We start from the raw sequence: 26,026 nt of genomic DNA, 5'->3' as shown, positions 1-26,026 counted from the left end.
ATTCGGTTGTGTCCAGTAATGAAAAGACAAACCTCAAATATCTTTTATGTATCTAGATTTTGGCAAATTGTAATATATTAAAACAGTCAAGTAAATTCACAAAGTGACTGTGAGACTTTGAAGTGTAAATTTTAGTAATTTATTAGTTCTCTCCCTACGTTCATGGTTTCCTGGCTATAAGAATTGATTGGACAACTCTACTGTGGACTGAAATAATAGCATCCCCGGAAACAGTCCCATTGCAGTATAAATTAAAGTATATTAACACTATAGATGTTATAGGTTTTAGCCGGAAAAATTTGGAATACTGGTTAGATTTAGCCAGTACCACATAATACTATTACTCCACATAGATCCATCCATTCCTGACCATTTACACTGAAACCATGTTTGAAAAACATAACTTTTACTAATCTGGGTATGAAATCTTTCCCTTCCATTATTTTCCTCATTTTACACTAAATGAAAGAAGTCTTTAGACATATGTCAAGTATAGTGTCATTGTAATATCAGTTACAATAGAGTACTGATTAGCCTTAGGTTGTTGCCTACCATCCTGCATAATTAACAAAATTATGAGTCTCTGTTATTGGCGTGAATAGATGCTAAGAGTAGTATTATTTTTTTTTAAAAATAACCCTAAAATTCAAAAAGTGATTACAACAATTTTCAGATTTACCCGTTTTCCAGACAGAATATTTTGTAATCCCAATTTTACATAAAATCCAGCTCAACCAATTTTAATCAAAGCTTATCAGATAACTTTATCTAACCTAATGTAATATATTTTTTTTTAAATTCACTGGAATTTTTCTTTATGAAAAACTTTTGAAGATAAAATTGAACCTATTACCATATTTTTTACATATGAATTTTATTTTTGCTTACAATTCAGATCAGGATAAATAAATGGAAAATATAAAAATTACTTTTACATAATTTTGAAATTTTCTTTTACCCTCCAGCAAGTTTTAATTAAAAAACAGTTTATAGTTTGGTTGGGTACTTCCATGTGCAACATGATTCTGGGATTTTCTTAAGGAAACCAATCTGTGTTTAGCAATTTAAAACAATTTTTTAATGAATATATTTGATCTGCTGAATTCAAAATCATTGGATCAGTAATATGCTGCTCCTATCCTGTAATCTTTTACCCTGGTCTTTTGAGGCATTATGGTAATGACTGAGCACATTATCTGGAAACTTTTAAAGCGATCCTTTTAATGGAATTTATTCATTTAATCATTTTGTTAACTGTAATTAAATGTTCAGTTCATTTGAAGGACATGGAATGTTAAAGAGTCACTGCATTACATTATTATTTTAGAAGTTTATTCTTGTAGAATAAACTTTTAAAATGTTTTGGTGGGCTACATCAACATGACACTTATCAATGTTGATGCATACACATTTGCAGCTTAAATATGAGAAGTTTGTGTGATAACAAAAATTAAAGCCCATAACCTTGTCTAAATTTATTTTTTAATTTTATTTAGAGTATAGCTGACCCGGCAATACTTCACCATTGTTAGAGTTGAGTATATATAAAAATTAGATGAACATAAATGGAACTTTAATAAAACATTCAAAAACTGAACATTACGGTACTTCACATAATTGAACCTTTACCATCTTCTCTTCTCCCCTATTTACATTTTTCGGAAAAACATTTCTTTTCATGAAACTAATATATATTTGAATATGAACCAAATATGACCATGAATACAACCTTCTGAAATATCTCGACCCCAGCACCACCTAGCGGGTCCAAATTAATTCAAAAACCTTCGTGGGCGTGCGCACAACTCTCCAAAGTTTCATCCCAATCGGATGAATGGTATAGGAACACTACGAGACAAACATTCATTTATGTTAGAAAAAAGAAACTGTAGAATCTTATATATATATAAGATTTGAAATTTTTTTTTCCAACAGATATAGTGCAAATGTGTGGGCCAGATCGGTTTAAAATAACCCATCGGGTTGGTCTAGTGGTTAAAATCGTCATCGCAAATCAGTTGACTTCGAAGTCTAAAGTAGCAAGGTTCAAATCCTAGTACAGGCAGTTACTTTTATACGGATTTGAATAACATATCGTGAATATCGGTGTTCTTTGGTGGTTGATTTGTCAATTAACCACACATCCAGGAATAGCCTACCTGAGGCCGTACAAGACTACACTTCATTTACATACATCCTCTGAAGTAATATCTTGTGGATCCGGAGGCTAAATAGGAAAAGAGAGAGAGTACCTTATGTTGCCAGCCTCCGTGGTGCGAGTAGTAGCGTCTCGGCCTTTTATCCGGAGATTGTGGGTTCGAATCCCGGTCAGGCAAGGCATTTTTACATATTACAAAAATTTCCATTCATTTCATCCTTTGAGTTACCTAACGGTGGTCCCGGAGACTGATTTATAAAATAAACTTTTTTTTTTGTGTATACTTTACACTATAATTCTTAATATATAACTTAAATATCAAAATGCAGTATTAAAAAAAAATATTGTTTGAAAATGTTTATACATTTTATAAAGGTGATAATTAAATAATTATCAGATTTACATAGAAATAATTTGTCATATTCTTGTACTTTGTTAATTTTTTATGACTACTATTGCTCATAATATTAACTATCTTATCTCGATCTGTATTTCACAAATATAGTTATATATTTTAATAATAAAAAAATAAATGTTAAGAACTTGTTATTCACAGTCGTATCATTATTGATATGTAAATTTTTGTCAATCTTTGCCATTTAAAACATACTTTTGCTCAGATATTACGTAATATTTGTTTTTATTAAATTAAGCGCATTAATGTTATTAATTTTTGTGTTCAATTTTAAAAGTTTATTTTTTGTTAAATTTTAATTATTTTGCAAGTTATGGTTTAATTATTAATCAAAAATGTTTAAAATAAAATCTCTTCAAGAAACTACAGTAAATGAAACCTAATTTTTATCATTTGAGGCAAGGTTAATTGAATTGAACCGTTCAAAAATTGAATATGTAAATAAAAAATTAATGAAAGTTAAATATTTATTTATAGCAAATAATTACTAAAATATAGAAATTTTAATCCTTAGGAACAGAAATTCTTCCAGTAGTTGTTTAGAATTAAGTACAGGTAGTGTTGTATATAATTTTTCCTGACTGAAAATAAAGTATTTTTCTCTGAAAATAATGTTCACGTTAGGTGACTGTTGAGTTTATAAAATTTTGCTCAGCTCTTCATTACATTCATTCAATTAATCAACATTGTTTTTGAATGAGTATTTGAACAACTATCTAAGGCTGTAGATATTAAATAATATCCATAATGTAATAGAATTACCATCTGTTTTAAAAAAAGTATTGCTATAGTTATAAGTCGTTAGTGTCATATCCAGAAGCTTATGTGGTAGTTAAGAATACATGTAATAACAGAAGTAACTTATTGTGGAGTTTGTCAGTTAAACTTTGTAAGATTATACCATGTTTAATACATGGATATTAGACTTTTCTTAGCAAGTAGTGCATTCTAATTTTGTTTTACTTTACACTGCTTAATATTTAATTCCCATACCCTCAAGCTTCTATCAAACAAATTTCTACATACTGCTTTTTTTTAATGTTTCTATGTTCAATTTTTTTTTTTTTTCATTTAACACATTAAAGGATGGCACATAATGGAGATATTTTTTACATTGTTACTTTTAATATATTTTATTTATTTTACATCAAAGTAATATTATTATTAAAAGTGAACGATAAAATAAACTGATAATTAGATTGCTGTGTCTGCTTTTACATTTAATCCAAAACAGAAAATTTTAATCCAAACTATCCAACTTTTCCTTTTTCACAATTTTAATTTATCATTTTGTTACATTATCTAACAGTAAATAATTTGAAAAAATATATACAGAACTGAAATATACTTAATACTGTGGTTTTTGTAATTTAAGTATTCGCTACATACACAATTTATTTAAATTTTCTAGGTTTTTTTTTTTTTAAAAAAATGACCTGTAATCCCATTTCATGACTTACATGGAATTACAAAACTCCTAATTATTTAAAATTTTATTGTACTCTCTTGGCTATGAAAGAACTTATAAAACTGTGTTTATCTTTTCTATCAATTTTAAAAAGGAAAAATTTTGACTTAAGAAAATAGTATCATACAGGAAAATTTCTCAGTTTCTCATTAATTTACTGAGTTTTTTAAAATTATTTTAAATAGGAACTAGTTTCATAAAATATTTAATAGAAAAATATGCTTTAGTATAGTTCTATTCCTTAAAATTTTAAGTATATTCAGATTACAGTACTGTCATTATAAAAATGGTACAATAATACTGTTAAATGTCTAAACAGAATGTTAATTTTCAATATTTGAATAAATGTATATATTCTTCTACATTAAACATGTAACATTTCATTTTTTTTTTTGTATAATACAGAAACATATCTAAATATGTATGCTGATCTCCATAGCCTTTCATCCGGTGGTCCTGGATTTAAATCCTAGTCAGGCATGGCATTTTTCTAATCTCATAGGGCAAAATGACCAATGCGACTGCTTTGGTCATTTTGCATTGCGACTGCTTTGGTGATTCACATAAACCCTTTTAAGATATGTAATTAATTATTATGACCGAAGTTACCACGCATTGGTGATTTGGTTGAATGGTTTATGTATCAGGTTGATGTTTCCACATGGTAACAATTCTGGAAATGGGGTGCAAGTTTTCCTTAGGGAACTTTGAGCATAATCTTTTGATGGCTGCTTAGTAGCTGGAGAAAGATTAACTTTTATTTAAGCTGGTCAACTGAAAATTACACTCAGTATTCTGAGTATGGATAGTCACTACCTGGAGGGACCTTGAAGTACTCTCTCAGTTGGGTTTATTTTGTTTCATACCACTGGTTAGAATGTCATCTTCCTTCATGTTTGATCTCTTCTTTTTCAGGGTTTTTTGCTAGATGCCCCTTAAATCTGTGTCGAATCTTGTGAGGATCTGAAAAATTTCTGCATCCTTGCTATTTATTTGTAGTTTGAAAAAGGCTGGCTCTACCTGAGGACCTGTTCAATAGTGAATAAATTAAGGCTCTACAAATATGTAACCTGGAGCTTAGGCACTTGTGTAAGGCATGTTCAGAAAGTAAATAGTTTCCAGATTAATTAAAAAAGAGTGCTTCGGTTATCTTTGCATTCATTCACCCCGAGCTTCATGTATTACCTTGCTACAGATTCTATAATGGATAAAGCAGTTTTATATATTTCAACCGTTTGAGAAAAGTGACTAAAATTCAATTACAATTTTTTTTAATAAAAAAAAATGAAATCAGATTAGATTCACTGGTAGAGTTAGTTGTAAAGTTTGTAGTGAAAAAAAAAATTCAATGGGTGATGAAATAGTGAGAAAACATAGGACAAGAAAACATCCACAATCCAAGAAGGGAAAACTTCTGGTAATAATATGGTGCAACAAACATAAAAATAAAAAATTGTAAGAATAGTTTATAATTTCATGATTTTCCACAAATACCAAGATCTGTTGTTTATACCTGCAACTGTAATCGTTCCAAATATCAGAAATTCTGTTAAAAAAATATCCTAGCATTGCAAAAGGAACTAATTGCATGTTTAGTACATTAAACCAGAATTGATTGGAACATGTTTTTTTGGGGACACCTGCATAATTTAGAAATGTTGATAAATTTTTTAATGCTGCTTCAAAGGAAGAAAGAATATTAGCTTTCCAATCTGTTCAAATAAAAAAAATCTGAATTAAACTATGTTTACATTTATTTACACATATACATAATCATAAATATTTTATAAAATTCAGTCTTTCAAAACAATACCACTTATACTATTGCAAAATCATATCACTGTTTTTAATACTTCATTTTTCTCTCCAGTAACAATTAAAAGTTATTAATATCCACAAGAGATGACCTAACAGAAAAAATTTGATAAATAAGTATCCTTCAATTTTCTACCTACACATAAATCTCAATAAAAAATGAATAGAATTTATTAAGAAGAAATAAATTTTTTATCATGGTCAAGATGATCTTGAGATATAAACTGACTGTCACTTCCCAAACTATCTTCTGTTGATATAGGTATGCTAACTTCACCATTTTCAGTAACAATAGTTAAAGTCTGTTCATCACCACAACCTGATAATGTATAACTGTCCATATCCTCAACAGAAAACATCTGCGACTGTAAAAAATATTAAAATAAATACATTAAAAATTTAGATAAAAGCAATATTATCAAATCACATATCAATGTAATTCAGCAATAACATAATTTATGTTTTGAATGAAAAGACAGATTTGTTATATAATAAATAAAATAAAGTGACCAATTAGAAGAGCTTTATTGTAGTCTGCCAAAACATTTTGAACTGAAAGGTGAATGAAAATTAAGAAAAAAGCTGTAACTGCCAGTAGTGGAAATATTCTGCAAAAATAGAAGATAAATGATTATTTAGGATTTATGGGTCGGTGAAAAGAATCTAGAACCAATAAAGCTTTTATGATAATGTGAAAGTTAAAAGGGAAAAATTTGGTGGACTCATTTTCAGAATTACTAGACGTCTAGATTGGAACCCAGTAAAAGAAGGTCTTATCAAGATGTGCTGCTAGGTAGCAGGAGCCTGCAATCAGCAGATGTTGGCACGCAATTTAAAAAGTTTTGTCTTTTTTTGAATGAATCTCGTAAACCTTGGCAGTGCAGTTTTTATAGGCCCTTGGTCTCCTCAGCAGTACCTCGAACTATTCTTTGCTTAACATATCCAGTTTCTGGTGTTATATTTTTGTCATCTGTCTTACTACTAAATTTCTCATTTTTCTGAGAAACTTTTTAAATTGCGCGCCAACATCTGCTGATTGCAGGCTCCTGCTACCTAGCAGCACATCTTGATAAGACCTTCTTTTACTGGGTTCCAATCTAGACGTCTAGTAACTATTGATTGAATATAAGCTGCTCGTCAGATTAGTGAAAAAAACAAAAATGAAGGAGAGTGTGTAATTTTGCGTAAAATTTAAGATGTTCTTTAAAGAAGTTGTCATTTGCAAGCAGTCCCTGATGGATTTCATGCTTCTGGTCATATGTCAACAAACACAGCACAAATGGTCATATGTCAACAAACACAGCACAAATTTTGCACTGACACAATGTAAGTTTTTCAGTCAGGATTTGATAGCAAGATCCTACACTTAAGCCAACTTCTTCTATAACCTCATGAACAGTTAAACAACGATTTTCAAAAGTCTGAACATGTTGGTCATCTGTTGATGTGGAAGGTCCTTGGATTTTGGGCAACCGAACTTTGCCCTCCTTAAAACACTTAAACCAATCATAACACTGCATCCAGCTCATGTAGTCATCATCTGATGAGCAGCTTATATAAGACCTCTGTTAACTAGACAACTAATGCGTAGATCAGAGCCCAGTAAAAAGAGATATGCTAGGTGTGCACAGAGGCTGGAGCACCATTTGCAGACGGTATGCAATTTAAAAAGTTCTCTTTTTTAGAACAAAACTTGTATATACCAATTAAATTCATTCGAGACGTAACAAAGAGATATCAGGATGAATAGTTTATGAAGCTAATCTTGTCAAAAAATCAATAAATACAATAAAAATTGTACCTATTAGAAAACTTATTTTGAAACAGACTGTTAGTCAATACCTGCAACAATACTGAGTTCAATTTTTCTGCCTGCCAATAATTTTGAGCGACAGTGAGCACGTGCAACAATGTTTACTCTTCCCACTTTTTCTATGAAAAACCTGTTAAACACCACGAGTATTTAGATGTATAGGCCAGTTTCAGTTTACATATGGCATAGTTTTATCATTGATTGATTTTTTCATTTGAAAAAGACAAGCTGAATCAATTTCTCGGACCTGTGACAGCAATCAAGGCAGTGCTAGTTCAAGGGTAGTAATGTGAATGGAAATTACGATTCCCTTCAAGATTCTCAAAAATGAACTACGCTTGGTAAATTGGTGCACTATGACATTATGTGGCATACAAAATAAAATCTCTGGTGTTTAATGAAACGCACTTCTGTTTTTCTGAAGCAAGCATTGCATGCTTCACATGCATTATTTGTGTTGAAAATCAAACAGAAAAACTAAATAATATAGGTGAAGAACTAATATTATCAGCTACAAAATATGAAAATAATACCGTAAGCTGCAGAATAAAAGAAATGTCTTGCAACACTAAATTATCTGTAACAGTAAATTGGTGGGGGATACTATGATTGTTCTACAATTAAATGAAATATAATTGAATATAATTTATGTATTATTGAACAATTTTTATTTTGCCAAAAATTTAAAACCACAACTACAAGCAAAGACATTATTTATGACTGTGTTAATAATACTACTTTGTTGCAATATAATATTTCAGGGAAAATCGCATTTCTCTTTATACTGACAAGGCAGCAGCATTAATAGGGAAAATCAAAACTTTTTATAAGTTTTGTCAGGTAAGTGAAACAGACTATAGTGAGTATCCTTTGCTTTTTGCGTATGAAGATGTTAATTATGAGAACTATTGATGGGGGATCTTTAGAACGGGTGTTAAGAACAACTACTGAAATGACCAATTATTTTAAAATAAGACCATTTAAATATAAACTGTTTGAAAAGCTTTGCAAGACTATGGGAGCTGAGGAAGCACACCAATTTATTGCTGCTTTCAGAAACCTGTTTGCTTTTTAAGAGTAAAGCACTGATGCAAGTGGTAGAGCTTCTTATTTTTTATTTTTTTTTTTTTGAAGACGAAAAAGCAGAGTATGCAAGACTTTAGGAAGATTATTTTTTGTGTGTCAATTTAGTATATCTTACCAAAATTTTTGACAGATTGAACTCTTTGAATGGAATCATGCAACAAAAATATTACATCTTTTTAATTTATTTCTTTAGTATTTCTTTCAGCCACGTGTTGACAAATTTTGTGGAGTACACTAAGCACAGACTCCACATTAATTTTAGTGGTGAGTTTTAAAAAAATTTTTTTTATAACTGGACTTCCAGTATAGCTATGTCAGTATTTCAGGCACTGATCTTTGTCTTTCTCTAATGCTGCTCGACATGTTGCTTGTATTTAGAAGAATGCTCCTGCTTTCAGGTTAACATTGGTCTATGTATATTATTGGATGTCTGTCAATTAAAATGAGATACTACATATTATTATTACTGGTATCATCATTAATATAATCAAAAAGAAGTCACGATATTGTTGGCAGTCGGTGAAGTGTGTTGTCGGTCAAAAAGATTGTGAACTACTGGTATTTAGTGTTGAAATTTTAAGGCAGAGATACAATTTAGCTTACTTATTTTAGTTTTTATTTTATGTATTTCCAAAACAAAAAATTTGATTAAAAATTTTTTCTGAATATTTCTAAAACAGCTTAAGCATTAAGCCAAAGTATTTCTATGCACAAGATGTTAATTGTAATGTATTGCGTGCCTGCAAACCATTAGTTTTCTTCAACGTTTTAGATAGATATTAATAATATATTTTATGTTACAGATAAAATTTTTAAATTCATGCAATGAGATGTTAATTTTATGGATTCTGCAGTCCCATAAGGGAAAAGGGATAAATGGACCCAGATTTTTTATTTACATTTTTATAATAATTAGTTATTTTTCTTCTTCAAATAACTGTTGTTTTATTTTATATCTTGGCTGAGACTTCACAATCATCCAGAAAAAAGCAATGTATTCTAGGTCATAACTCATAATTACCCCTAAAAAAAAGATTAGCATTTTTTTATACCATTAAGGCAAAAAACCCAACTCAATTTCATTTTGTCATTTCTGAAGTATCAGTATCTATATTTTTCACTATAAAAAATTTTGAAATTTGTTAAACTTCTTCAGTTTGATTTGCCAGTTATTACAACAAATAAAAACACTTATAAATTTTACAAAAATTGGCACTTTATTTTATATAAAACTATATAGCCACTTGTTCCAATGAATCAATCTTCAGTAGTAACAATCAGCATTATTGAACTACGGAAAGGAAGACAGGTAGCTTCTGCGACTATCTACCTAGAAACATTGTTATTCTAACGAATTCTCTACGGATTCTCATTTCCGTATTTCAATAATACAGATTGTTACTACTGAAGATGGTTTCATTGGAACTGAAATGGCTATGTACTTATAAAGTGTCAATTTTTTTTTTTTTTTGTACTTATAAAGTGAAAATTTATGTCTTTATTTTAAAAAAAATTTGGTCTTTTGAAGAAAAGATACAAAAAATTGCATGAGGTAAACATTGTCACACTCAGTGCCCTCTATCACTTATGAAATATTGCCAAACTTTTCAGAAATACTCTACAGAATTGATTTCTGAAGTTATTCTTTAAAATTATTTACTAAATTTGTTATCTACAATCAATTGCCAAATTGTTTTCCATTTTCGATGACACTGACATTTTTCCACTACACTGACTGACACCATTATGTAAAAAAATGTACTGACCATCATGTACAAAAATGTACTGACCATCATGTACAAAACAAATGACAATGAAAATGAATGAAGAACTAAAACAGTGGTGTCATTTATTTTTGTGTAGTTGTATAAGAATACAACCAACACAAAAAAGTAACAAACAAAATACTCACAGGAGGAAACATTTCTGCCACATCTTCATTAGTGAAAACTTTAACAGTGTGACTTTCCTGTAATTTAGCCATCTGTTCTGGTGTAGCACGAACTATCTTAAAATGCCCTCTATTTGTACGTACTACCTAAAATAAGAAATAAAATATTTTATTTTATTACTGGGTTTCGCGCAATATGGGTTAATATGTCTCTTATATTATATTTATTAGGTTAATGATGACCAATACAGTAAATAATTACTAAAAATAAATTTCCTATAATTCATTCATCAAGAGTATATAAAGTAACTTACATAAAACGCAACTAAAAAGGGCTTAGCGAAGTATGAATGCAACCCATCCAGAAGAAAATCTAGACACAAACTCAAGTCCTAGGATGTATACGGTACTAAATATCCCTACTATATTCATGTTATTGCTGCAGTAAGTAATTATTGTTTACAATTTTAATCAATTAGAATTGATGTCACAATTGTCTGCCAGAAAATATGTAAATGTATCAGATCAATTTTTTTGTCAATAATGCAATCAGTACAGGAAAGATCAGTGAAAGATTTAATGAAATAAATCCTTATGAGATTATAATGCATATTTTGTTCTCAAAATTACTAACAGCAACCATAAATAAATTATCTGATATAGAAAGTTATAAAGGTTTTAAAAAACAATAACAAATTCTCTATAATATTTTCTATTTTGCAAAGTTTAATTACTTACCCCAGAATCGCTATCTTCAGTAACTTCTTCACTAGATAATGAATTAGTTGATAAAATAAATGGTTTACTATTATGACCACCATTTTGTACTTCATCTGTTCTACTATTTAGCATTGGATTCTGAAAATTGAATAAAAGATTTATTACAAACTGTTACAACTTTTAATTGACAGTATCTGTCTTGATCTTTCTTATAGTTGTGACATATGCATAGCACCTGAAGCATCCTAGCATATGTATAGCACTTAGTGTCTCTTATAACACTAAATATAACCTGCATTTTAATGTTCTTGCATGTTCATATGTATCAATGTTTTTAGTTCAGTAAAGAAGGCAATAGAAATTCACTTCTATCCTTAATTTCCTAAGTAATAATGTCATGTTTTAAAGGATGTGTCCTGATTCATGTCAAGTCACCAAAAATCACTATGGTCATGGCACTTAACATATATTTGGACACCATCTCATCTCCACCAGCAGACATCCATTACAACTATAGTTCCAGGAAAAAGAAAGGGCACCTGAACAAGAAGGGATTGGGGGAACAGAAGGAAAGTCTTAAGAAAGATCTTCTGAAATGAAAAACATTAAAGAACATATTACATTAAAATGTTATATTGCTGCAACAATTTACGTAACACTTAGCCAGTTAGCCGAAATAAGCTCGGAAAGAAAAAACAACCATAATTATCCCTTAGTTAAGTGGATTACCAATATTGCACCCATATCAGGGAAGGTCACAGCCAAATAAAAACAAACCATGTGATTACAAACCAAGGTCAAGATAGTCCATCGAAAACTACAAGATAATAGTAAAACAACAATAAATATAAGAAGTATGTTCCAGGATTAAATTAAAATCAAGATCCAAATAAAACTTTAAATCAAATCAAAACTTGATCTAAGTAAACAATTAAATAAAGATAAAAAATAGTAATCAAATTTAAAATTAAATCACAATTAACATTAAAACAAAAAATAAATAATATCAATATACATAAGTATTTCACAAAAATAAACTGAACATCTTACTATTTCTACTTTCAAAGAATTACATACTCAATTTTTTTTATAAACATAAAATATTACATATATATATACATATATAAAATATAAATAGTGTATTTGAAAAGTATATCCATATAAACATACACCCATATAAACATGATTACATAATGAGGATTATATTTTGTGAGCTGCAAACAATTTTTGCTAAAGTTGGTAATCCTGCATTGTGTACAATTTACTTCCGCGAGCCAGTCAGGCTGGTGACCTTGAGAAAGAAGGTGTGTCTGATTACTTTGTTGTTTGTTCATTGGCTTTTAATATTTGAGACTGTGTCGTTCCATGTACATTAGAATAGTGAATATTTTTTTCAATTGAATATGTCTTCTGTGAGTAAATACAGATAGTGAAAGATCAGTTTTCAATAAGATTTCAAGGTACACCTATTCCTAATTAATTTAGTAAGTGATAATTGAGAAATTTAAGAAAATAGGGTCGGTAAAGGACTATGACTATGTGCGAAGTGGTAAACCATCATTACTAAATGAAGAAAAACGGCAAGACATAGCAGCTACGCTACGAGACAATGTGAGATTTCACCAAACAGAAAAACACTGGTGTTGAAACTGCATATAAGGCAGTTCATAAGAAGCTCTGTCTCATCCCATATAAAATGAAAGCAGTTCTAAGGTTACTGGTCAGACTGTGGAATTCAATACTATGTATGGTTTCAATAGTTTATAGTGCATAATTCTGACAATATTTTGGACTATGTTTTCTATACTAATATGGTATGGTTCTATTGTATCAAAGCATGAGCATGCACAGAACTCACATTTATATTCTGCCAACAAATCACATACCATACATGAAATTCCTCTATGTGATCAAAAAATTGGAATGTGGATTGCAAAATGCAGATGAAGAATAGTTAGCCCAACATTCTTTGCATAAACAATAAATTAAGCTTATGTTTGTGAATTCATTCCTCAGAGTTCATGGGGGATCTAATGAAGGACAAAATTAATAATGCTTGAATTCAACAAGATGGCACAACTGTGCATACAATCAGGTAATCCATGAAGTTAAAGCAAGAGGTTCTCAAAGATCAAATCATTCCTAGGAGCTTGTGGCCACCTTGTTCTCCAGATTTAAGTCCAACTATTTACTTCTGGGGTTATGCAAAAAGTAATGTTTATCAAGGAAACCCCCACAGCTTTCAGGAACTTCAAACATTCACGTTTTCACCAAGAACATTCCACATAAAACACTTGTCAGTCTTTGAGAATAAAAAGCACGTCCAGATATGTGTGGAAGTTCACAGGAACTATTTCCAACTATTACATATTGTTGTATTAGTGCATGAAGATGTAAGTTACTTTTCAAATGCACCATACATAAAATAAATTATAAAACATTACTTCTTTCATGCACACATTAAGTTACAAACCTTATTTTCACCCAACAACATTCCTCGTACTTTTTTTTTCCATGCTGTTCTACATTTTGAATCAATATTTTGTTTTATTCTATACCAATCTTTTTCAGTTATTTTAAATTTATATAAAAGATGAGAACGAATACCATAAATCTGGAAGGAAAACAACACCAAATGTAACAAAAAAACTATACAACTCATTTTTAAATATTATTTTCAATGTAATGATTTTTCAATAGAATTAAAAAATTAATTCCATTTCTTTTTAATTTAAATTTCTATTAATATACTAATATACTGAATTGAGGTTTCTAATGAAATTCAAACTAAAACTATAAAACCAGTGTGTTATTCTATAGAATAGACTTGATTTATGATGAAAATATTTTTAAAAAAATTAAATAAATGTCTAAGTAAAAATAATTAGCAAATACATGATAAATAAATCTGTTTCAATAGTCTAATTAACTTGTTTTGGCTAAAAAAATAATTCATTCCAAATTTTTGCGTTCACAACAATCAGACTTTTATAAAAGCAATATAAAATGTTCAATTTGTTTGCCTGAAAACAGCAGGCGATTTAATCAAACTCATCTAACTTGATTAAACTGCTTCTAATAACATTCTATATGTAGTAAAAAATTTTCTGTTAAAACACAAGCCAGCACAGAATAGTTAATTAAACCTCTGAGAGTTCAATGGAAGCCAACAGTTTTTCATTGCTATTTCTTTCCAACACTACACCTCACTACTAATAATGAGCCATTTTGTTTGTATCACAGAAATAAAGACCACTGCAGTAACAAATGTAAAAAACTGTTTATAAGTTCATATGAAATCTAAAATATTTCCTTCCATTAATTATGCATCTTCAGTCTGCATTAAAATTAACAAAAATCTCATCTAATATATATCATATCTTATAATCTCATTTCTAATATATATATAGTATATCTGATATAATCTCATATCATAAATCTCATATCTTAATATCTAATATTAATACCATAAAATGGTATCTCATATAAACCATTCTGATATATAACAAAACATTTTACCATTAATGGATCAAGCTGCTTCTTACAATGTCTTCCTTTACCAGATAAATTTGATGTAGCTAAAACCTCCTTTGGAAATAAATAATCTACTAATACAATAGCCATTTTTCCTGGGGTAGAACAATGTGTATTAATGTGCAACAATTGTCTGAAATTAAAGATACGATAAAAATCTTCAAAGTAATTAGTAATACAAAGTAACATCATAAGGAACTACTTTACCAACAAAGAATTCTATAACATTTATTTTTTATTAGAATATTTCTAATTATTTAAGATTTGTTTCTTAAAATAAACACCTTCGTTTACAATAATTCCTTTTTATTCATGATAATACAGAGAATGAATAAAATGAATGTAATCATAATACATATAATAAAATTACTTATTCTTTTATCTTGTGGTAGTCTTGTGAAATAGTTATTCATTTTTTCCTTCAGACAAGTGTCCCTGCTACTCCTAGTAGCATTATTTACACTATTTCCAGTGTTGGAGAACACTGCATTTCTTGCAGTGCAAGTAATGGCTGAAGCCTAAAAGTATAATTTTTAATCATGCTGTTCATTCAACATATGTAGTTTTCTTATGTTGCAGTTAAAATCTGATGGATGTTTGTGCTGTCACCTTTTCAAAATAATATCTGTAAAAACACTGAACAATATAATTTACACACTTGCAATACTTGCTTGTGTAAAACAATTTTAAAGTTTTATTCTCTTTACCAGCAAAGAAATTATATCTAAATAACAATAAATATGCTATAACCTGAGATAGATTTTTATCAGGATGGAAAAAACTGCTGAATTGTTTTTATACACACTACTGTTTTATTAATAACAGAATTTTAAATTTAAGTAGTTCAAGCAATATAACAGACAGTAAAATAATAAATTTCACAAATGCAATTTATAAAATTCTGTAAGTACTAATAAACATGTGAATGATTTTTACATTAGGTGTTTAATGCTATATTAAACGTATAGTGCACTATACATATACACAGGAAATATCCAGAAGCTTTAATAAAATTTTGAAACATAGTGGCATCAAATATGTGAACAACAGTTATCCAAAATCACCACAGTTACTGAACAGTAACTTTAAATGTTCCTGTGAAAAAGAGATGTTAGAGTTCCCAGTTGTAAAGTGAAATTTAGAAATTTTAGGAAAATAATGTGAAACACAAAATAAAGTCTCTGTGTTTCTGGAAACATAAAGAAAAATCCATGTTTTTTTCTAAAATCACTTTCTTTAATTTATGTGTACAGCAAAATAAAATTACTACTATTGTTGATATACTGATATGTAAGAAAATAAAATCTTAATCGATCAGTTCCAATAGAGTGTTTAGTGTTTTGTTACATAACCTCTGAAATTGTTTGTGGATACTTTTTTATGCCACTGAATGTCTCTCCACTGTACAACTGCCAGTTTCATGATCGTTAAACAACAAATTTATTTTCTGAACATCTGAATTTTCCTACTGATTTATATGTCAAAGTTCTGATAATCAGTTGCTGAATACAGAGTTGTCTTAATTCATTTATATGATGTTCTCTACTGATCCAATACTACTTTTTTTTTAAAAATACACCACCTCATCAATTAGCCTACACAGGTCAGTAGAACAGTTTGACAAACTGCTTAGTCCAGATTAGACAGGTAATATAATAGATTGTATCAATACAAAAATGCACCAATAACAAAGAACTTCAAATCAAAATTACTTAATCTACATTCCCCCTGGCATAAACATTTTAGTCTTGCAGGATTAGAGAATAACTATTTAAACCTATCAACGACTATGGTTATCCTCAATCCTCTAATGAGTTCACTTAATGCTTGATAACCAGGGACAAGATGTCAGTCAGTATGTGCAAGTACATTTATAGATGTATACAACTAAATAGATTAATATTTACTGATTCCTATTTGAATAACTTCATTAAAAAAATCATCATACTAAAATATGTTATTTAAAGTTTAAAAATTAGCAAAGCAATTGTTCATTACTTTCACTTTTTTTGGAGTTCAGTTAATTGACTTGTCTGGTGCGTTCTCCTTTTATTATTGGATTGGAAAGTCTCTATAATTAATTTCACTCAAGGAAAAAATTCAAATAAATATTCTTTCCCATCTTAGAATACATTATTCATTAACACATGATTCACAAAATCAATTCCAATCTTCCTCAAAAAAACTTGATTAATAAATAATTTTAATCTATTACAAAAAAAAATCCTCCTTCTGAATTTATACATAAAATGAACAAATAAAACTATTAAAATCTTACGCTGGCGTAATTGGAACACGAACTCGTGCTTCAGGGTTATTTTCATCTCCCAACCATGATCCATCAGGAAAATCTGTCTCGCTGTTTAATGTAATAACTTGCATATTTGAATCTATTCCAACTTGGGTTTCAACTTTAGGCTTCATTTGAGGTAACAGTACTGTTAACAATGAACTGAAATTAAATTAAAAATATATAAATAATAATAATTTATGAAAAAGTTTATACTTAATTTTACAACACAGAAGTAAAATTTAAAATCTTTTTATCAAACATGTTAACACCAACTTACTTAAATGAATAGTAAATTAATTATTTCAACAACCATATCAGCTTTAAAATATTCCTTACTCTGGTACTTAAGAAAGTTGTGAAATGTTTAATTAGATTTGTTTTTAGAAGTCAATGTTACTAACCATATCAAACAAACTGACCTTATCATGTTTGGTGGTTCATATGTTTAAAGTTATTGCTATATTTGTATGACTTTTAAGTTATAAATAAGATGTTAAATCATCTTTTTCAATAACATAAAAAGTCTATAAATGTATAACCATCTCTTGACACAACAAAAATTGAAAAGTACACCTTTGAAGTTAAATACAAGACTGTAACAAGGTTGTTAGTTATATTTCTCCAAGTTGCAATTGATGTTCTTGAGAATAGAAAAGAAATTTCAACACAGGTACCTGATTTGTTATTTTCTGCACTGCTTTATGCTGATAATAATGTAATAATTCAATCAAAAGATAAACTACAAATTGAAATGTTTAAATCTGCTTATTATTTATTTAGCGAATTTGTTCAAGTTATCAGTAAAAAAATCTAAAGTTATGGCCTTTAAAAAACAGACCCATATGAAGTAAAACTGTGACTGTTAATAAAGTGTTTAAGTAGCCCATTTTTTTTAAAACTGGGCTGTGATATCTTGAACGAACATTACATAATCAAACTATGAGAAAGAAAAGTTACATAAACTATTATGGGACTATACATAAACGATTAAAAAAGAAAACCATAGTGGATATGAGTATAGTTTTGTATGACGATTCCAGTAGCAATTCTGTTGCCGCAGTAACTGTTGTATGAAAGTGAGACACAGGTTAAATCAACAAGGGACCATAGCTTGATAAGGGCAACAGAGATGAAGTTTCTTAGAGACAAGATAATGTAGAAAATTGCATAGATTAGAAATTTCAATATGAAAAAAATTAGATACTGTCAGTTTTAATGATAAAAGCATAAAGAATTACACAAGATGGAGTGTGAACCTATTAAAAATATTCAAAGAAAGGCTCCCTTCAGCACCTTTACACTATCAACCTGACATAAGAACAAGAATCACAGGCAAATCTAGATTTCAATGGTTGTCAAGTAACATATTCATTTCTAGTATTTGGCTGAAGAAAAAATAAAGATGTTTTAAAATAATACTAAAATGTTTTTAAGGTGAGCCTCTTTTATTTAACTAATTATGCAATTAATATTTTTCACTTAATAAAACAACATAAAAGAGAAAGACAACCTTTTGTTGGGCAACTTTATCAATTTTCATTCCTGAAAAGATAATAATTTTTTAATAAAATTTACATAATGATTTGGTCTTCGCCAATACACAACACATTTTTTTTTTTTGGAAGGAACTGCTCAACTTCCATGTTTTTCCCCTTTAATCTTATTTTAATAAAAATATTACAAAAATGTAATTAAATCCAGATGTGATTTTGAATTTCTATATAAAACATTGTTTTATACTTTATTCAGTTTACAACAAAGGCCTACAGCTGCCATCACAGTTATGTCACACTTCTACTAAAGGAGAAACAAAATATTTGTTTTGAAATAATAGTAATAAAAATCATATGATTTCTGATTTAGAATTCTGTATGCAAGTAATATTTTTTAAAGATTTTCAGAGTAATTAAGATTTCTTTGAATCCATGTATATTTAACTGTAAATAAAAGGAATTACAGAAGAGTCTATATTGTTCATAAGTGAAAATTTTTAATTTAAAATTAAATAAAAATCAAAATTCTTTCAAGCCGTATCCTATTCACTGTATTTTATTTATAGTTTTTGATAGACAACATATTTCTTCTTTCTTTACTACCAATTTTAAATGGTTTTTTAAATATAAAATTTATAACATTTAAACAATTTTATAATTATTCTGGGCATAAATACTGTAAGAACATTTAATATATATTTTTTTAAATTCTCTTTTCAAGTGTTTTTTTTATCAATGAGTTTATCAATTGTCATGTAACACTCATCAAGTGTTATATGATGAATTTTGAACAATTATGATTTTTCAAATTGTAATAATTATTTTAACTTTCAAAAATAACCAGTAACTAACATATGAAACTCAGCTGAATAATTTGATATTTCACAGAACGTTGGATACTTTTCAGCTACAGTTACCAAAATCACCAGATTAAACACATTACCCAACTTGTACAGCTGAATAAAATTTGTCCATAATAACTAACTAGAACACGGGGTGGGAGCTCCTGGTGCAACCTCTAATAAATATAGCTTAATGAGAATGCATTTACATCTACCTCCCCAACAATCTTAATACTCATCTTGTCTTTCAATCCCAATTCCTTCTTACAAACACTTTATGTATGAACTGCTTTTATAAGCTAGTTAAGAAACTTACCAAAAGAGATTACTCTACACTTTCAGTTTAAACTATGGTTAAGTTTTTATCAGGAAAAGTTGATAAAGGTATATCCTCCTTTTCAGAAACCCACTAGTAAAAAGCTAACAATTAATTATATACGTAACTTGAATAATTGAAAGTAATACTTAATAGAAAACTGTATATATGTTTCTTTGGTATAAACAGAGAACACAACCATTTTCAGTAATGCCATGTTATGTCATACAAAGTGATTTTTTTACAAGGTCATTTAAAAAGTTTCCCAGACTGCAATTTACACTGAACCACAGAGGAGAATAAAGGTTATTTGCGATTATGCATACTCAGTCAGTCTACAAAGTGGTAATGCATTGTGTTTAAAAGTTCAGACAATATGTATAATTTTATAAACCCAGTTTTTATTAGTTTATGATAGCCAATAAATTTCAACAATATGCTTTTTATCATTTTGCATAAATCTCTCAATAAACTGGTTATCAAACCTTAGGAATGCTTTGAAAATGTTTAGTTTTGAAAGCTAACAATCATCAAAACTCCAGAAAAGTTTTTTAAAAAAATCAGAATTTTGTATGTGTTGCCATTAAGGACAAACTATGAATAATAAAACATAGTTGGAATCAGTTATGGAGCCTGTAAAAAAAAATCACAACCAAAAACATGATTTTCATAATTTCAGAGATTACTACTGAGAAGTTTGCTCATAGACTCTTTTTACTTCATCAAAAGCAAAAGATATGTTCATGCAAGCCATTAAGATACAAATAGCAAATAACAATAAAAATTTAATTTCTTTGGTTATCTCAAGTAATTAGATTTATGTCTACAATCTAAATAGAAATATTGCAAGGTAGAAATAATCATTGCAGTGGAAAAACTCATAATCAGAAAGATCAAAGAAGGCATGCAAATTTGAAATGGAAGAAGTGTTTTTTCCAAAATAAGGATAACATTCACTAAGAATCTGTTTCTCCTGGTGTTATGGTGAATTTTGATTTTAAGTGAGATTTTTGTTGAGGAGGTTGTGAAAAAGATAAAGATATACTTATATATAACAATGGAAAGAGCAGAATTGGTTGTTGTATCATGATAATCCACTCACTCACACCTACCAAAAAACAATGTAGATTTTTGATAGAAAACAACAGAATAGTCATCCCATATTCTCTGTTCATATACTTTACCTGTCCGCCCGTGACTTTGCCTTATTTTTCAAGAAACTTGAGTTAAAGACACACAGCTCTGATACCAAAGACAAACCAAATAAATACTGAATGACCCTCAGGAGACAAACTTCTTTAGTACTTTCAAGCTGAAAAAAGACAGCATTGCTATACATATATTTCCAAGGCTATCTCAAAACGAATGTTGCAAATTTTTAAATAAACTACACTTACTTATTATTTTACATGTAGTCCACAAGACCATATTGTATTCATGAAGTATTTATGCACATTCATTATATGATTATATGTCAGGTATATTTATTGTATGGTTTTTACTCTAAATGTAATGATGTGGTTTTATACTTTATCTTTTCTAAGGTTGTAAGTAAAACAACCAGTATGGCCCCTTCAATACCTTTTAATTTGCATAGACATGGGCATCACTTTGAAATATAAATCAGTAAAATATCTTCGTTAGATATTCTAATTGTTTCCCTCCTCTTAAGCTTTTCCTCTATATACTACATTCTAGAATCAGAATTACTTCACCAGATTATTTAATGCAAGGCCCACATATATATCTTTCTTTAAAAAAAATTTTTTAAGACAAATAAAGCTGTAATTAACAAAAAAAAGATAAATTTTCAAAATAGATACTTACCTATCTTCACTTTTTTTCCCATTCTGTACTGTATCAACTGATGTATTAGCATAACTAATAATTTTTTCAATCATATTTTCAATATTAGACAATTTATGCACTGCCTCTTTAGAACATTTATGCTCTTTTAAATTATTATCATTATCACCAAAGTCATCATCATCTTCGTCATCATCACAAGTTGATGTACTTCTGATTAAAGTTGATTTCATATTACTATTGGTATTATTACCACATGTATTAATATCATCACTTTCTAATCGTTCCATCAGACCAGTATAACATGTGACTAGTAAATCTAATTTATGTTCTAATATAGATATTCTACTACTAAACATAGTTTGTAAATCCATAATCTGATTACTAATTTTATGCAAAACACTTGCATCAACTATATTACTGGATTTAAATCTTTTACTTACATTAGTTGAATTATTACTGCTACTACTTAATGACATTTTTTATGACCTAGAAAAACAAATTATATTGAATACACTAAATGCATCTGAAAAAACAGAAAACAAAAAAAAAGCTAAATAGGCCATTAACAAAATAATTACTTAAAAAAGTGGCCATCAGTTTACCAAAAACAATCATCAATAATAATTAGCACAAAATGTCACAAAAGGGGGATTTTCACTCATTCCTATATAAAAATAAAATCAAAGGATGCATGAAACCATCTCAAACCATTGAAACCTGCAATGTCAAATTTTTTGGGCTAGTTTTTCAATTTCAATTGGAATTGTCTAGAATGGTTCAACTTTTCCCCCAAAAACAGTTGTTTTTATTGCTATTCTATTGGAACAATTGGTAAAAAAAGCTAGTTTTATGAGCTAGTAATTATGATAATAATTTTTTTATACATTCCTGTGGGTCTACTGATGATTGTTTAACAGTCTAGTCTAGGTGGCCATGTAGTTTTGGATTTTAACTTTTATTTTGTAAATAACCCTTGCGTGTTTTCTTACTTTCCACTCTGTATAAAACTTATTTATTCCCAAACCATTAAGATATGAAAGTACTTCAATTAAAAAATGGAATTTTTTTTATACTGTACAATTAAAAAAACTGATTTGAGCTAATACTAAATACCAATGCTTTTAATAAAAGTAAACACTTACCCTAATCATACTACACATTAACTAAATCAGTGTATAATATATAAATAATTGATATTAAAATAACTTTTTATTTTGCAGAACTTTATAATAATGTAGTACACATATTAAACCTATCACTTTCTTATGCTGCTACCATTTACTTGAATGTGTATTGCTTTTGTTTAAATTTTAAGATTTATCATAAGAGTAATTAAAACTACATGTGCACACTTACATAAATACAATACATGCTTTTTTCGATTATGAGCAAACTGTTTTGAATAAAACTGTAATTACAAACCCCTAAAGGTTTGAAAGGTCTTAGTTAAAACATAAAAGAGTAACTTGTGCAAAAACTACTTCAACTTTTGTAGAGGTAGTTTCACAAACGATTCTCTGGAGCTCTTAGAACCATCAGGAATACAAAAGTAGATTGAAAAGCTTTAAATTAAATTACAGTGGATTGAAAACAGTTGCAGTATATATACATTATCATTACGTCCTAAAATATAACAAGGAACAAACAGCAGATTCATTAATGGGTTTATTTAATAACTTGCTTAAAGCCAAAGCATTCCTTGAACAATTAAAAATAATATTTAAGGTTAATTAGATGAGATTAGTGAACGTTAGGTTATGTTGATATTGTATTAGACAGGATGCTAACCAAAAAGTACCAAAATTAAGACCTTTATATAAACACAATGCCAAAATTAACTAATAAAACCAAAAACCAGACCAAAAATTTCAAATTTGTAAGAATGCTTCATTCTATCTTAAAAATATTTGACAAATATATTCATTCAAAAGTTAAGAAAATCATGTCAATGAAAGTTACATATAAGAGGAAGTATAAAACCAGCTTAGAAAAGAAAAGTTAATTAATAACTAACAAAATATACAGATAAATCTTTGTTTTTTATATTTTTTACTTTATCCAAATTTGGGTTACACTTTTTTCAAAATATTATGAAACAAAAATATATAAAAAAATTTCTTTATTCTATATTCTTACAGTTACATTGTTTTAAAATAGATATCTTTAAGAAAAAAAAAATGCAAACAAAAGAACTTAATAAGTGTATCCTGGCTAAATTCAGCAATAAGATAATTTCCAGCCATATGATGACTGGCAACATTACAAATCTGACAATCATTTTGCAAAAGACACTCAAATCTGGATTGGTAATAGAAATACTATTTTTAACTTGTCAAAATTTAAAAAGCTCAATTGACATGCCAGGTGTAGATGAGATGCAGGACTCCTTCAACAATACTTCACACAGAAGTAGTATGTGTCTACTTTTCACACTTTCTACACTTCTATGAGTAATATTGTAAGTGATTCAATAACTGACATTTTTCAATGCCATTTAAGATATAAAACTCTCAGAAAACTGATGCTCCATTTCATGGAAATTCTGATTCACCTATACTCAATTCAGTCACCAAAGGAAACAGAAAAAAATTAAAAAGTTCTGCACATATTCATGATACAAATTCTCAGCAAATTTTCGAGCAATTTAACTCATAAATATTTTTCACTCAATTATAAAATTATTATAAACAATTCCTAAAGATTACATTTAAAAATCCCCTCCATCCTAATCAAATTAAAAGATGTCTTTTCCACCAATGAACACTCCCCACTAAAACCATTATCATTTCTACCAAAATCCCACAAAAATCAATATATACTGATAAAAAAAAAATTAAATACTGAGACTGAACTACAAAGTTTCTTTATCAAACATAGTGCTTCAATTGCAAGTTGCTTAATTCATTCAGTTCTTAGCATGTAATGTAAAGGTCCCAAATGATAAAATAACTGTTGGATTGGTGGACTTCTACACCTTTTTACTCCTAAAATGTGTAAATATATCTAAATATCAAATCAGAACTACTGGCCTCAAAAAGTTGAAATTCAGTTCCTCCTCCTTTATCAAACCACACAGTGATTCAATAGAAAGTTGCTTCATTCGTTCAGTTTATAGCATGAGATGTAAAGTCCCAAATAATAAAATAATGGTTGGCTTGGTGGATTTCAAAACATTATAACTTCTGAAATGTGTAATTATATAAATATCAAATCAGAACTACTGATGTTAAAAAGTTGAAATTCAGTTTTTCCAATTTTACACCTCTCAAGTCCTAGATATTTACAAACAAATCTCTCTCTCAAATTTATTTTTAAAATACACAATTTATAAATTGGTGGTTAATATTTGATGTACTGTCATATATTTGGTCAGGTAAATATAATTTTATTTAATTTGAACAAAATATATAGTTTAATATCCACAACACAAATATTACTCAAAAGATTGATGTAATAAAGGATGAAATTTGACTTTTTAATAAAATAAAGATTTTGATGTTTAACTGGCCAATTTTAATCCACATACTAACAATGTCAACTTTGCTAAAAAGTTAATATTATCAATAAGATTAAATTTATGACACATTTTTGACATGACAAAATAATGGTGTTCAAGAATCTACAAATACAGTTTTCTTTACTTGTAATTTATTTTTTAATATAATAGCAAAAACTTCCATCAGATATTATTAAAATAACAAATGTATGTTAAGTAATAACTGTTTACAATTTAAAGGTAAATAACTAATACAGGTAAAGTAACAAGAGCATAAATACAAAAAGATGTTACTCTGACAAGCCACACAACAAATCAAGCTGTCAATTTTTTATCTTTAAATGTCACGTCGTATGACACCCAACTGTAAGAAAATTAAAAATTACTTCCCTTAAAACACAGGCCATATAAACTGAAATCTTGTTTATAAATACATTACAAAAGATTATTTATGATTAGTACGAGGAATATCTGAAAATGTTAGCAATGGCATTTTAATAGGTTATAAATAATCACAAATACCCTACAACTTGAATTAACCTCAAATTTTTATGTTTTCGTTTCTTCTATACTTCAACACAACAATAACTCCTTTGAAAAATTTCATTTCAGTACTCAAAAAAGTAAAATAATATCAGAAAGTTAAACTAAAATAATTATAATTCCATCAAGTAAAATGTAAACAAAAGCGAATTGGACTCACGATATACTTCAAATTCCCTCCTTTCTTAATATCACGTAGAAATTCACGTTTTCTCGTAAATAGCGTTGCAAAGGCAATAACAATGGCGTCTACCTCCTGCTAACCAAGTAAAAATCAATCCACCAATAGGAGATTTTGTTTTGTAAAACCAGTCATTTTTGGACCAGTAGAATT

General features: G+C 28.6%; 1 protein-coding gene across 3 annotated transcripts; it reads right to left on the bottom strand.

Annotated features, from left to right (window-relative positions):
• Positions 1-5,777: 5,777 nt before the first annotated feature.
• On the bottom strand, positions 5,778-25,982 carry LOC142329049 (uncharacterized). Of its 3 annotated transcripts, none has more exons than XM_075373319.1 (8): positions 25,853-25,982; positions 21,672-22,139; positions 17,179-17,352; positions 14,886-15,033; positions 13,840-13,980; positions 11,385-11,504; positions 10,668-10,793; positions 5,778-6,221 (listed from the first exon to the last, which is right to left on the bottom strand). In XM_075373319.1, the coding sequence occupies exons 2-8, from the start codon at positions 22,127-22,129 to the stop codon at positions 6,030-6,032; spliced, it is 1,359 nt and encodes a 452-aa protein (XP_075229434.1). In that variant the 5' UTR covers positions 22,130-22,139; positions 25,853-25,982; the 3' UTR covers positions 5,778-6,029. The 3 variants fall into 3 exon arrangements, with proteins under 3 accessions (XP_075229434.1, XP_075229435.1, XP_075229437.1); XM_075373320.1 differs by lacking the exon at positions 25,853-25,982 and adding an exon at positions 25,690-25,831; XM_075373322.1 differs by lacking the exon at positions 10,668-10,793.
• Positions 25,983-26,026: the final 44 nt, after the last annotated feature.

This window comes from Lycorma delicatula, chromosome 8 (assembly GCF_047948215.1).
Source record: "Lycorma delicatula isolate Av1 chromosome 8, ASM4794821v1, whole genome shotgun sequence".
Lineage (NCBI taxonomy): Eukaryota > Metazoa > Arthropoda > Insecta > Hemiptera > Fulgoridae > Lycorma > Lycorma delicatula.
This window is presented reverse-complemented; position numbering and strand designations above follow the sequence as displayed.

Excerpts from the sequence above, each read along its gene's own strand:
- LOC142329049 (XM_075373319.1), bottom strand. The coding sequence starts at position 22,129 with ATGTCATTAAGTAGTAGCAGTAATAATTCAACTAATGTAAGTAAAAGA. Across the intron at positions 11,505-13,839 it reads TGTTGTTGGGTGAAAATAAG|AATCCAATGCTAAATAGTAG; the intron begins GTTTGTAACTTA and ends TTCAATTTTCAG. Across the intron at positions 10,794-11,384 it reads CTGAAGATAGCGATTCTGGG|GTAGTACGTACAAATAGAGG; the intron begins GTAAGTAATTAA and ends TTCTTATTTTAG.